The following is a 14,086-nucleotide window of genomic DNA, read 5'->3' as shown; positions in this document are numbered from 1 at the left end:
GACCCACTTTGGCTATGATATATATGAGGAAGCAGCCAACTAATGACAGATTAAGAGGCAGGATAGGGATAATTTATTCTCTATTAATAATATTTTTAAAAAATACAAATATATATCAGTTGTATATATGACTATATTTCTTCCTCTACCCTTGTATATCACTTGTTTTCTTAGAGGTAGAGACTATAGACTAAATCCACAAACGTACTTAGGCATTGCAATCCCTATCCCCTAGGCACCTTGGCTCCCCATACAACACATGGTGAGAGTTAGGAGCCTAAGGAAGAAATCCTAGAAGACAGTAAGCTTAACAGAAAGCCACCTAAACTACCCAGGAGTGAAATGCAAAAGAAAGGCTGGGTCTCAAGTCCCTGATATCTGAGGGGTGGGGCCTAACTGCCATTGATCGGGACCTCTAGGCATCTGATTGACAGGCTAGAGTGAGATATCTATTTCCACTCAGGATACTCAACTGTGAACCCTCTTCTGGCGTTAGGCACCTAGGCAGCTCAGCCCATACCCTAGCAGACAAAACACAGACATTTATCATGAAAAACTAGAGCACCACTCTATCATAGCTGATAGCATGGAAATTAGGGCAGTTACGTGGGAGATCTGGGTTCAAGTCCCTACTCTGCCTGATTTGGAGCAGGGACTTGTACCCAGATCATCCACATCTCAGATGAGTGCCCTAACCAGTATCCAAATCAGTCTCACATGGGTGCAATCAATTATTTATAAAGTGGAACAGCTCAACAGAAATTGAGACAGACCCATTCCAAAAAAAACCCATGAGACTGGGGGCTAGGGCACTTACTTATGATGTGGGAGGCCTGGGTTCAACTCCCTCTTCCAAATCTGGCAGAGCAGGGTCTTACAGCTATGTCTCCCACAGCCTCAGTAAGTGCTCTAAACATAAGGCCAGGGGATTCCTAAGCTGATTGCCTTTAGTAACAAGTACCAGGTATTATGCATGCCCTGAGGACACCTACGGGATCAGGCCCCCTTGACAGGACAGGTGGGGAAAATACCTAGTTTGAGAATCCCACCTTAAGGCTGCTGGAGGTTCAGCAAGAGCTCCCTGCAGCTTGTTAGCTACACAGCTGCATCAAACTTTAAGAGGCTGTAAGCTTGCCTATAGGTGGTAACTTACACTGCAATGCAAGCCCAGGGCTAGTGGGACTCGAGCCATCTGACCCATGTTAAGGAACCCTAACCTTGAGTGTCTAAATTGTATTTTAACCCTATGTTAAGACTTTTGTAATCCATGCTTGAACCTAGGGCTCTGGCAACCACATTGCAGCACACAGGCCAGAGAAACCATATCCCAGAGTCCCTAGTGCCCACTCCCCCTGAAATGTGACAACTCTATCCCTAGGACCATGGTGCACTGTGGGAAAACTTTACTATCTCTCCTCTCACCCCCCCCCCCCCACACACCCACGTTATCAGGAAGCAGCTTGCTTTGCAAAAGGCTTGATCAGTTCACTCTCCATTTCAAGCTCAGGAGGCTGACAGTGTGCCTGCAGTTTAGTGATCAGAAAAGAATGGGTTGCACTGACCTGAGCTGCTGCCATTTGCAAAGGTGGGGGTCAGGGGGTGGTTTCCATTTTCAACTGTGTGGATTGTACATTGTTGGGATAGAGAGGACTAAGGAAGTTGTCCCATGGAAATATGGGATACTTCCAGCTGACTCCCAGGACCTGAGTCAAGCAGGGCTGCATCTACCCTGCAAAGCAATAGGGCTCCAACCCTGGGTCCTGGCTTAACTTGAGCTTGGACCCTCCAGCTCTAGGCTAGTGTAACTGCAGAGTAGACACATGGTTAGGCTAGAGCGTGGGCTTACATTGCAGTTCAGACATACTCTCAGGTGCCATGGGACTTTAGGTAAATATGGGGTCAGGCAGCAGCTTAGCGGTTCTGAGAAGGTCAGACGTAAGTGCTTAAAGAGACAGTGGGGTACCTAAGTACCTCTGTGGATCTAGCCCCATGTTTTCATGTTTGTATAATGCAATGGGGAGCTGCTCTTGACTAGGGTCATTGAGTACTACTGCTATATAAATAAGTAATAATAAATCAAGTTTCTTTTAATCATCACAAATTATAGGTTTAATATATCAGACAACAGAAAAACAGTTAACAGGAAGCTCATTTGTGTTATTCTAAAGCAGTTTTCAAACTGAAATATCTTTTTGGGGGGAATTCTCTTTGTTTTATATATTTTTGACAATTAAGGGAAGGGTAGTGGACTACATCCCTTTCTTTTTGGCAGGGAAAGAAGGGGAATAGAAGAATGAATATAAGCTGAAAATAGCTGTCATCTTCCATTATTGCCACCATAAAGAAAAAACTCCTTCAATTGAGTACCATCCTTTCAAATAAAGGGTTGGTATGAAGCAGACACTCAAACAAAACTAAACTGTTTATACTCTGCTGTCCATGCAGCTGTATTTAACAATAGTTTGGTGTGTTTCTTACTGAAAACAAATGCCTGTAAAATATACATTTATTTAGAAATAAGTAGCTGAACCTGTAATTTGTAGCAATCATAGAATGAGCTGGAGCCTGTCATGATAACACTACTGAATACATCAGTTAGCCTTCCACTGGTTTCTGCGCTACTCCAACAGCGATTGGTGCCTCTGAATGCAACTTTAGGCTATGTATAAAAAGAATGGGGTAGAAAGGCACAATTACACATTAACCCAAGTAAAGATTTTAATTTTACTCTGATGTCAAACTGTTTAACTCTTCTAAATTTGCCTGCAGATTCTGCCCAGGTGGTTTTCAGCAAATCGTTCACCTGACAAGAAGTATAAAACCCTTTTATATACTAATGGTCCAAATTAATCCTTCCCTTAATTTAATGGGTCAGATCCTTGACTAAGTATGAAGACTGCATAGAGGGGCTGGGGGAGAGGGCCCTGATACAAACTGGCTTCTGCACTCCCCCATTCATGGGCCACCTACATGGCAGGCTGTTCACCCACTATAATTTTGAACACCTTGAAAGCTCTAAATTATGCCACTTGCCAAAAGCCCCAAGGAGCCTTTTGGGGTTGACTTGGCTGAAGTGGCACCTGGAAATTGCCAGGTGTAAGGAAGCCAGACACTACCCTTTCAACAGCAAAAAGGGGGTGGCATAGGCACCAGTACACCATCTCTGTGCTGCCAGAAGACCCCCTAGTCTGGGTGATCCTCCCATTGCCAATTATATATCAGGCTAGATTTTCAAGACCCGAGCACCCACAGTCTGACCATAAGTCATAATGAGAGTGGTGCGTGGGGACCGCTTTGGTGAAGCAGGCCCAGACCGGCCATAAGTCACTTTGTGTCAGCAGCCGCTCTCCCACAGCTCATTGCCAGGGCTGGGCACAGGGGAGAGAAGGCCTGCAGGCCAGGGAGGATGGCATTTGCTGACAGTCAGCTTGGACCCCGTGGGCTGGAGAAGGGGTGGGGCAAGCGAGGGGCTTAGCTACCCAAGCCCACCAAAGGCACCTGGTTACCACCCGCCAACCTGTCTGTGGGAGGGTCGCTATGAGGGGATATCTCACCGCCCAGCCACGGGCATGGAGACCCACTTGGGGCTCTGTCCCTCCAGCCCCACATGCCTACACCTAGGACCCCCCCTCCCGAGGCTCAGCTCCCCCCCATGCCCCGCCCTACCTCATCCATTCCCTGACTCCTTCCTCCCCCCCCCACTCGTCCCCCTCACCTCCATGGGCGCCGAAGGGTCGGAGTCCCGACTACAATACCACTCAGGGAAAGCAGGGGCGGCTGAGCAGCGGGATCCCCCCCATGCCCGGAGCCGCCGCCGCCGCCGCCGCTCCCCTCTGCCGGACTGAGGATGGCGCTAAGCGGCCGTTACCCCTCACACCACAGCGCGGGAGGGGCCAGCTCTCGAGCGCAGACTACCCCAGAGCATTGGCCATCCCCATCTAGCCAATGACAAACCGCCTGACTCCCTCGAGGCGCTAACGCCTCGTGATGCCCTAACCCACGAGGGCATTGACCTCCCGAAAGCCAATAGGAGATTCCCTTGGAGCCCCGCGACGGCCGCCACTTAACCAATGAGGAATCGCCTCGCACGCCGCTCCCACCAACACGCGCATCACGAACCGACTCATTTCCCCCTACTCTATCCCAGTTGATCTCGTGACCTCCACTCTCTGATTGGCTACCTTCCAGCCAATGGGAAATTGTCAAATGATTTGTTTACCCAGAGATTAGTCGGGGACGGTTACAGCCGCTGCAGCCCTTTCCCGCTCAAAAAACCAGGGTGGCTTCTCATTGGTCATGGGTACAGAGGGGTTTAGAAACCCAACAAGGTGATTGGCTAACGGGTCGGGAGGGGGAAGCAGAGGTTACCTGGCTAGGGCTTTCTACATTGCAATTTGTGCACAAGTGTCATGGCCCACACAGAGGCACTTACCCTGCCCCCGCCACTGACCCCACACACCAGGCACTGACCTGCCCACACCCCCACCCCCACCACTGACCCCACAACAGGCACTGCCCTGCCCTTGCCCCCGTCACTGACCCCGCACACCAGGCACTGCTCTGCCTGCTGCCCCATCAGTGATCCCACATGCCAAGGCAGTTCTCTGCCCACCACCCCTGTCAGTGACCCCACACACCAGGGCACTGCCCTACCCACCACCCCTATCAGTAGAGGTGAAAGTAAGCGAGTACGGTACGGTACGGAGTACTGGCAAGAGCTGGAACGCCGTGCCGGACTGGACCAGCTTCTCCGGCGGTGATTTAAAGGGCCCAGGGCTCCAGCCGCTGTGGGGAGCCCCGGGCCCTTTAAATCACCACCGGAGCTCCGGCTGCTGGGCTTGGGCGGAGATTTAAAGGTCCGGAGCTCCGGTCCCTGTGAGGAGCCCTGGGCCCTTTAAAGTGCCACCCAAACCCACCGGAGCTCTGACAGTGCTTTAAAGGGCCCGGGGCTCCCTGCAGCGGCCGGAGCCTCTGTCCCTTTAAATTGCTGCCGGAGCCCTGCTGCTGCTACCCTTTGAAAGGCTCCCCCTCTTCTGGTTGAGGCTACGCCCCGCTCAGGACTCTGGTGTACCGGTAAGCCCTTTAAGTTACTTTCACCCCTGCCTATCAGTGATGCAACACATGAGGGCAGTGCTTTACTCACCACCCCTAACAGTGATCCCCACACACCAAGGCAGTTCTCTGTCCACCCCCTGTACCAAAGTGACCCACACACACCGGGGGGGGGGGGGGGATAGCAGCTTCTGCAAAGGATTCAGAGAAAGGGCTGGGCTCCCCCCACCTTACCCCCAAGTTGCCCACTGCACCGTTCCAAATGAAAGCAGGATACCCATTCTCTTTCCACTGACCAGACAGTGGCCCCAGGAGTCCTGGTGTTGTTCCATCGATGCCTTCCTTAGTTGTGGCCCACTGTGGTGGCCACCTACTGAGACTAAACCTACAGCTGCCCCATCTCCCATGTATTCAGTTGCCATTTTTTCTGAGGTGTTTGAAAGTAGGCTAACTTCAAAAGAACGGGGGTGGGTCGGAAGTTGCAGTGGGAACACCTGTGAAGAGGATACATCTGGGACCCAGTTTTCCCAAACATCATTGTCTTTACTGGACCTAGTGTTGCCAACTCTTGCTATTATATTGAAAGTCTTGCCATTTGGGGCATTTTTAAAAAAACCCAGTTCCTGGAGTCAGGTGATTATATGAGGCTCTCAGTTTTCATTAAGTCCCCCTAAATACTCAGAAACCAGAAGGCAAATAAAAAGCATCTAACATTTATTATTATTATTTTTAATCTTGTAATTTTTAAGATAGTCTCATGTTTCTTTGGGATTTGATTCATGATTTTTGCATACTTGAGGTTGACAATAGTGCGCATCCAGATTCTTATGGCCTATCTGCCCATTTGAGCATACAAATATGATACTTGGGTGGTATGTCAAGATGTCCATGTTTGAAAGGAAACTCCTTGAAACAAAGTGGAAGATTTAGAAACATTTTTGATGTATTGCGCTCATGTGGGATTTTTCATGTCATTTTACTTTGAGTTCCTAGCATGGCAATCAATTTTCTTGTACTCCCTGACATTTCCCATCATATGTTCCACTGGGACACCAGTTTTCTGATTGCGTTTAAGATAGTATTTGATAACACTGTAGGGTGAATTAATATATTCATACTTTTTAAGGCCAGAAAGGACCACTATGACAATCTAGTCTGACCACTTGCATAACATAGGTCAGAGAATTGCACTAAGTGATTCCTGCATCAAGCCAATAACTTTTGATTGAGCAAAAGCATATCTGTTAGAGAGAGATATCCACTCTATAAGGCAGGTTTTCAAGACCTCAGATCATTCTTGTAACTCGGAATGTCTTTTCAGTTTTTCAACATCCTTTTTGAAGTTTGGATGTCAGAACTGGACACAATATCCAGAAATGGTCTTATTAATTCCATATAAAGAGGTAATATCACCTACCTCCCTATTCCTTCCTGATAGTCCTATGCTTATACATCCAAGAGAGGCTGCAGCTTCACACTGGGGGCTCCTGTTCAGTTAGTTATCCACAATGCCCCTTAAGTACATTTCAATGTCACTGCATTCCAAGACACAGCTCCCCATTTTATAAGTATGACATACATTCTTTGTTCCTAGGAGGACAGGAATATAATTAATGTCAGACAATATGGTTTTATGAAAATAAGGTCTGATTTCATTCTTTAATGGAATTACAAATTTGGTTGTTAAAGATAACTGAGCAGGGAGTATTATATATGTATACAGTGCCTAGCAGCATGAGGCCCAGATTTCTTAATGGGGATTCTATGTGCCACTTCAGTATGATGATAATTGTGATAGCTCAGATGACACTACTGCTCAGGAGCAGATGTTATTATTAGTACGAGGTTGCCTCTTCTGGTCTTGATCTTTTGAATAAGCCTAGGAAGTATTTGTTAGTCCTGGGGGAAAGGTGCATACTGCTGTCGTCTCCAACTTTGAAGGCATCTACTGTGCCACCAGAGTTTGCCTGAAATGACTGAAGAAGGCTGTTTTTGTTTGAGAGCTTAACAAAGGACAAGTTGGGGACTCTGCAAATGCACAGCTCTAGTGATGCTGCTAGACCTTTACAAGCAACTAGTGCCACGTGAGCTAAAGGAGCAACTCCTATAACCACCAGCAGCAGTAGATTGTTATCCTCTAGTAGCCCAGCTACTAGAGGGGAGCATGACACATCCTAATTCTATTGTGGATTACAAGAACTCATTTCCATTAGAGACCTCCCTGCAACAAAGCAGGGTCTTGGAGATGTAGCAAGTCAGTAACCCCCTTCCTGCCATAGGGATGGAGAGTGAAACATGTCAAGTATATCTGAACAGCCGCCACATCCCCAAGAGCAAGGCACACACTAGTGAGACCTCATCTGGAACACTGTGTGCAGTTCTGGTCTTCCATGTTTGAGAAAGATTAATTCAGACTGGAACAGGTGCAGAGAAGGGCTACTAGGATGATCCGAGGAATGGGAAACCTACCTTATGAGAGGAGACTCAAAGAGCTTGGCTTGTTTAGCCTAATCAAAAGGAGGCTGAGGGGAGACATGATTGCTCTCTGTAAACACAACAGAGGGATAAATACCAGGGAGGGAGAGGAGTTACTTAAGTTAGGCGCCAATATCGACACAAGAACAAATAGATATAAACTGGCCATTAACAAGTTTAGTCTTGAAATTAGATTAAGGTTACTAACCATCAGAGGAATGAAATTCTGGAATAGCCTTCCAAGGAGAGTAATGGGGGGCAAAAAACCTAACTGGCTTCAAGATTGAGCTTGGTAAATTTATGGAGGGGATGATATGATAAGACTGCCGACAATGGCATGTAACCAATCTGCGACTGCTAGCAGCAAATATCCCCAACAGCCAGTGATGCGACACTAGATGGGGAGGGCTTTGAGTTACTACAGAGAATTCTTTCCCACATGTCTGGCTTGTGAGTCTTGCCCACATGCTCAGAATTTAACTGATCACCATATTTGGGGTCAGGAAGGAATTTTCCCATGGGTCAGATTGGCAGAGACACTGGGTTTTTTGTTTGTTTTTGCCTTCTTTGCAGCATGAGCCACAAGTCACTTGCTAGTTTAAACTAGTGTAAATGGTGGATTCTCTGTCCCTTGAAGATTTTAAAGCATGATTTGAGGACAAAGGCTAGGTCTACACTACCCGCCTGAATCAGCGGGTAGAAATCAATCTCTCGGTGATCGAATTATCGCGTCTCGTGAGGACGCGATAATCGATCCCCGAATCGACGCTCTTACTCCACCAGCGGAGGTGGGAGTAAGCGCCGTTGACGGGGAGCCGCGGAGGTTGATTTTGCCGCCGTCCTCACAGCCGGGTAGGTCGGCTCCGATAGGTCAAATTCAGCTACGCTATTCGTGTAGCTGAATTTGTGTATCTTAAATCGACCCCCCCACCCCGTAGTGAAGACCTGCCCTCAGAGGCTCCTCTGAGTAGTTGCTGCAACAGCTGAGGAAGCTCTTAGAAGAAAGGTAATATGGATGGTGAGCGATCAGCTGTTGTGACCTGCACAGGATGTGCCATGTTTGTCTTTCTTCCACAGGACAGAAGTGACTTTGTCTGTACAAAGTGCAAGCTGGTCTCCATATTGGAAGAGAAGGTTCAAGGTCTGGAGAAACAAGTATCAACCCTGCATTGCATAAGAGAAAATGAAGATTTCCTGGACAGATGTCAGAATATGCTTCTACGGGCACAACATTCTGAAGAATCAGAGCAGGCTGCGCAGCAGGGACAGAAGGATGGTGAAGAAATTTGGCAGCATGTGACCTCCAGAAGAAGAAAGAGGAGAGTCCACGTACCAGCAATGCGGATACAGGTGAGCAACCATTTTAATGTTCTCTCCACAGGTACTAATGCAGAAGTGGACTAGATGATACATCTGAGGGAAGGGAGCAGAAGGAGACTGCACCAATTGGAAGGCATGAGATGCACTGTCCTAGGGATGGGGGTTCCACAACCACTGCTCCCAAGAGAAGGAGGCGGGTGGTGGTGGTCGGGGACTCCCTCCTCTGGGGGACTGAGTCATCTATCTGCCGTCCCGACCGGGAAAACCGAGAAGTATGCTGCTTGCCAGGAGCTAGGATTCACGATGTGACGGAGAGACTGCTGAGACGCATCAAGCCCTTGGATCGCTACCCCTTTCTGCTTCTCCATGTGGGCACCAGTGATACTGCCAAGAATGACCTTGAGCGGATCACTGCGGACTACGTGGCTCTGGGAAGAAGGATAAAGGAGTTTGAGGCGCAAGTGGTGTTCCTGTCCATCCTCCCTGTGGAAGAAAAAGGCCTGGGTAGAGACTGTCGAATTGTGGAAGTCAATGAATGGCTACGCAGGTGGTGTTGGAGAGAAGGCTTTGGATTCTTTGACCATGGGATGGTGTTCCAAGAAGGAGGAGTGCTAGGCAGAGATGGGCTCCACTTAATGAAGAGAGGGAAGAGCATCTTCACAAGCAGGCTGGCTAACCTAGCAAGGAGGGCTTTAAACTAGGTTCACCGGGGGAAGGAGACCAAAGTCTTGAGGTAAGTGGAGAAGTGGGATGCCAGGAGGCAGCACGAGCAGGAGAACACAAGAAGGGAGGACTCCTGCCTCATACTGAGAACGGGACGATGAGCAAGTTATCTTAAGTGCCCATACACAAATGCAAGAAGCCTGGGAAACAAGCAGGGAGAACTGGAAGTCCTGGCACAGTCAAGGAATTATGATGTGATTGGAATAACAGAGACTTGGTGGGATAAATCACATGACTGGAGTACTGTCATGGATGGATATAAACTGTTCAGGAAGGACAGGCAGGGCAGAAAAGGTGGAGGAGTTGCATTGTATGTAAGAGTGAGCAGTATGACTGCTCAGAGCTCCAGTATGAAACTGCAGAAAAACCTGAGAGTCTCTGGATTAAGTTTAGATGTGTGAGCAACAAGGGTGATGTCATGGTGGGAGTCTGCTATAGACCACCAGACCAGGGGGATGAAGTGGACGAGGCTTTCTTCTGGCAACTAACAGAAGTTACTAGATCACAGGCCCTGGTTCTCATGGGGGACTTCAATCACCCCAATATCTGCTGGGAGAGTAATACATCAGTGCACAGACAATCCAGGAAGTTTTTGGAAAGTGTAGGGGACAATTTCCTGGTGCAAGTGCTGGAGGAACCAACTAGGGTCAGAGCTCTTCTTGACCTGCTGCTCACAAACAGGGAAGAATTAGTAGGGGAAGCAAAAGTGGATGGGAACCTGGGAGGCAATGACCATGAGATGGTTGAGTTCAGGATCCCGACACAAGGAAGAAAGGAGAGCAGCAAAATACAGACCCTGGACTTCAGAAAAGCAGACTTTGACTCCCTGAGGGAACTGATGGGCAGGATCCCCTGGGAGAATAACATGAAGGGGAAAGGAGTCCAGGAGAGCTGGCTGTATTTTAAAGAATCCTTATTGAGGTTGCAGGAACAAAGCATCCCAATGTGTAGAAAGAATAGTAAATATGGCAGGTGACCAGCTTGGCTTAACAGTGAAATCCTTGCTGATCTTAAATACACACACACACAAAAAGCTTACAAGAAGTGGAAGATTGGACAAATGACCAGGGAGGAGCATAAAAATATTGCTCAGGCATGCAGGACTGAAATCAGGAAGGCCAAATCACATTTGGAGTTGCAGCTAGCAAGAGATTTTAAGAGTAACAAGAAGGGTTTCTTCAGGTATGTTAGCAACAAGAAGAAAGTCAAGAAAAATGTGGGCCCCTTACAGAATGAGGGAGGCCACCTAGTGACAGAGGATGTGGAGAAAGCTAATGTCCTCAATGCTTTTTTTGCCTCTGTCTTCACGAACAAGGTCAGCTCCCAGACTACTCCACAAGGTCAGCATGGGGAGAAGGTGACCAGCCCTCTGTGGAGAAAGAACAGGTTCAGGACTATTTAGAAAGGCTGGACGAGCACAAGTCCACGAGGCTGGATGTGCTGCATCCAAGGGTGCTAAAGGAGTTAGCGGATGTGATTGCAGAGCCATTGGCCATTATCTTTGAAAACTTATGGCAATTGGGGGAGGTCCCAGATGACTGGAAAAAGGCTAAAGTAGTGCCCATCTTTAAAAAAGGGAAGGAGGAGGATCCGAGGAACTACAGGCCAGTCAGCCTCACCTCAGTCCCTGGAAAAAGCATGGAGCAGGTCCTCAAGGAATCAATTCTGAAGCACTTAGAGGGGAGGAAAGTGATCAGGAACAGTCAGCATGGATTCACCGAGGGCAAGTCATGCCTGACTAACCTAATTGCCTTCTATGATGAGGTAACTGGCTCTGTGGATGAGGGGAAAGCAGTGGACATGTTATTCCTTCACTTTAGCAAAGCTTTTGATACAATCTCCCACAGTATTCTTGCCGGCAAGTTAAAGAAGTATGGGCTGGATGAATGGACTATAAGGTGGATAGAAAGCTGGCTAAATCATCGGGCTCAACGGGTAGTGATCAATGGCTCCATGTCTAGTTGGCAGCCGGTATCAAGCGGAGTGCCCCAAGGGTCGGTCCTGGGGCCAGTTTTGTTCAATATTTCATTAATGATCTGGAGGATGGCATGGACTGCACTCTCAGCAAGTTTGCAGATGACACTAAACTGGGAGGAGTGATAGATACGCTGGAGGGTAGGGATAGGATACAGAGGGACCTAGACAAATTAGAGGATTGGGCCAAAAGAAATCTGATGAGGTTCAGCAAGGACAAATGCAGAGTCCTGCACTTAGGACAGAAGAATACCATGCACTGCTACAGACTAGGGACCGAGTGGCTAGGCAGCAGTTCTGCAGAAAAGAACCTAGGAGTTACAGTGGACGAGAAGCTGGGTATGAGTCGACACCGTGCCCTTGTTGCCAAGGGCTGTATAAGTAGGGGCATTGCCAGCAGTTTGAGGGATGTGATCATTCCCCTCTATTTGGCATTGGTGAGGCCTCATCTGGAGTACTGTGTCCAGTTTTGGGCCCCACACTACAAGAAGCATGTGGAAATTGGAAAGAGTCCAGTGGAGAGCAACAAAAATGCATGTGAAAATTGGAAAGAGTCCAGTGGAGAGCAACAAAAATGATTGTGGGCTGGAGCACATGACTTATGAGGAGAAGCTGAGGGAACTGGGATTGTTTAGTCTGCAGAAGAGAAGAATGAGGGGGGATTTGATAGCTGCTTTCAACTACCTGAAAGGGGGGTTCCAAAGAGGATGGATCTATACTGTTCTCAGTGGTACCAGATGACAGAACAAGGAGTAATGGTCTCAAGTTGCAGTGGGGGAGGTTTAGGTTGGGTATTAGGAAAAACTTTTTCACTAGGAGGGTGGTAAAGCACTGGAATGGGTTACCTAGGGAGGTGGTGGAATCTCCTTCCTTAGAGGTTTTTAAGGTCAGGCTTGACGAAGCCCCGGCTGGGATGATTTAGTTGGGGATTGGTCTTGCTTTGAGCAGGGGGTTGGACTGGATGACCTCCTGAGATCTCTTCCAACTAGGGTGACCAGACAGCAAGTGTGAAAAATCAGGACAGGGGGTGGGGGTAATAGGAGCCTATATAAGAAAAAGACCCAAAAGTCGAGACTGTCCCTATAAAATCTGATCACCCAACTTCCAACCCTGATATTCTATGATTCTATGACTTCAGTAATTCAGCCAGAGGTTATGGGTCTATTGCAAGAATAGGTGGGTGAGATTCTGTGGCCTGCAATGTGCAGGAGGGAAGACTAGATGATCATGATGGTCCATTCTAGCCTTAAGTCTATGAGTCTACTTCCTGGGGAGCATAGACGGAACAAGATGCCAGTGCGTTTTGATGCAGCCATTATGGACAGTTTTGCCCACTGGGTGGTGCAACCAGCATATAAATTGGGACTTAGGCGCCTCAATGCACAGTGTTGCAACACCGAACTTGTAGGTGCCCTGACTACTAGGGGAATCCACAGTCCTGAATTAGGCGCCAGGCTAGCTGTATGCTGCATGGGGAAAGTTAGGCACTTAAGAATGGGATTCACAAAATCCAGCAGGCTGAGCAGGACCTGCCTAAACTAGCCAATAGGAAATACCAAGGAGAGGGTTGTGGCCTAAGCCCCACCCCTCAAAGGGAGGGTGGGTGCCTAGCGCTGCTTGGGATTCTCAGCCATGAATCTTCTCTTGGAGTTTGGCACCTAAATCTCTTTATGACTCTACCTCCAAGTCTGGAGAAGCAAAATCTAAAGAGATAGGGAGGGATGGCTAATCCCCTTCCTGTGCCAGGAAGACCCCTCTCCTGTACGAATGTGCTAGGCCCTCTTGACCCCCCTGTTGGAAGGGTCGGGGCTGGCTCCTTTGTGTATCGATTGGGAGGGATCCGCTGTCTTAGGCAAACGGGGCAATCTCTGCCCCTCCTGTCTAGCATGGAACAGTTGGCAGATCTCTTCACTAGGTAGTTAACTAGTGACCATGTGTGTGGGGGTCACTGTGTGCGCTATATAAAAAGATCCTGTACTGTCTCAACCTTCAACATCACCCCCTCCCCCATGCCTCAGCTCACCCTAGTGTCACTGTAGCATCCTGGGCCATTCCTCTTGGATTTCTTCTGACCTGAATTATTGCAAAAACAGGTAGTGCCCTCTCTTGTGTCCTTTCCCCAGGTTCAGTGCTGTATCCTCACCACATAGCTGCAGATTTCATTCCCACTGTCCAGATGTCTGTCTAGTCACAGAGCCATCTAATTAACACTAAAGTTCTCTCCTCTGTTAACCTTTAAGGGAGCTGGAAACCCAAATCAAGCCCAAACCCCCACATTGCAAGCTTGCCACCCCTCCTGCATCTATTATCGGTTATTGATTTATTCCCAAGAAACCAAGGAGGCAGGATTGAGTGCAGAACAAAATAACAGTTTATTAAACAACCCCCACCAACTATACCCAAACAACAAACACGGAAAACCACTCGGGTGTTAACAATAAAAACAGACTTTAAGCCAAGACCCTAAAACCATACACCACCAGGGGTGGGTAAGACAAAGTAAAAGGGTAAACACATCACCATTCTTCTCGCTGTTTACATA

The 14,086-nt window shown here is 48.1% G+C and overlaps 2 protein-coding genes across 7 annotated transcripts in view; both read right to left on the bottom strand.

Annotated features, from left to right (window-relative positions):
- Positions 1-4,017, bottom strand: part of MEIOC (meiosis specific with coiled-coil domain) — a 29,855-nt gene extending 25,838 nt beyond the window's left edge. For 3 of the 5 annotated variants that reach the window (XM_065577725.1, XM_065577724.1, XM_065577726.1), the window contains exons 1-2: positions 3,716-4,015; positions 2,531-2,659 (exon numbers count right to left, since the gene is read on the bottom strand). In XM_065577725.1, coding sequence (XP_065433797.1) covers positions 2,531-2,659; positions 3,716-3,721 — 135 coding nt within the window. In that variant the 5' untranslated portion in view covers positions 3,722-4,015. Of the gene's footprint in view, positions 1-2,530; positions 2,660-3,715 lie in introns of all 5 variants that reach the window. The other 2 variants (XM_065577727.1, XM_065577723.1) reach the window with 2 other exon arrangements.
- The window catches only part of LOC135977338 (rho GTPase-activating protein gacV-like), a 954,030-nt gene that overhangs the window by 213,896 nt on the left and 726,048 nt on the right, over positions 1-14,086 (bottom strand). The gene's annotated exons all lie outside the window — the stretch shown is intronic.

The sequence above is a fragment of the Chrysemys picta genome, chromosome 24, assembly GCF_011386835.1.
Source record: "Chrysemys picta bellii isolate R12L10 chromosome 24, ASM1138683v2, whole genome shotgun sequence".
Classification (NCBI taxonomy): domain Eukaryota; kingdom Metazoa; phylum Chordata; order Testudines; family Emydidae; genus Chrysemys; species Chrysemys picta.
Note: the sequence above shows the minus strand (reverse complement) of the source record. Positions and strands in the feature narration are given on the sequence as shown.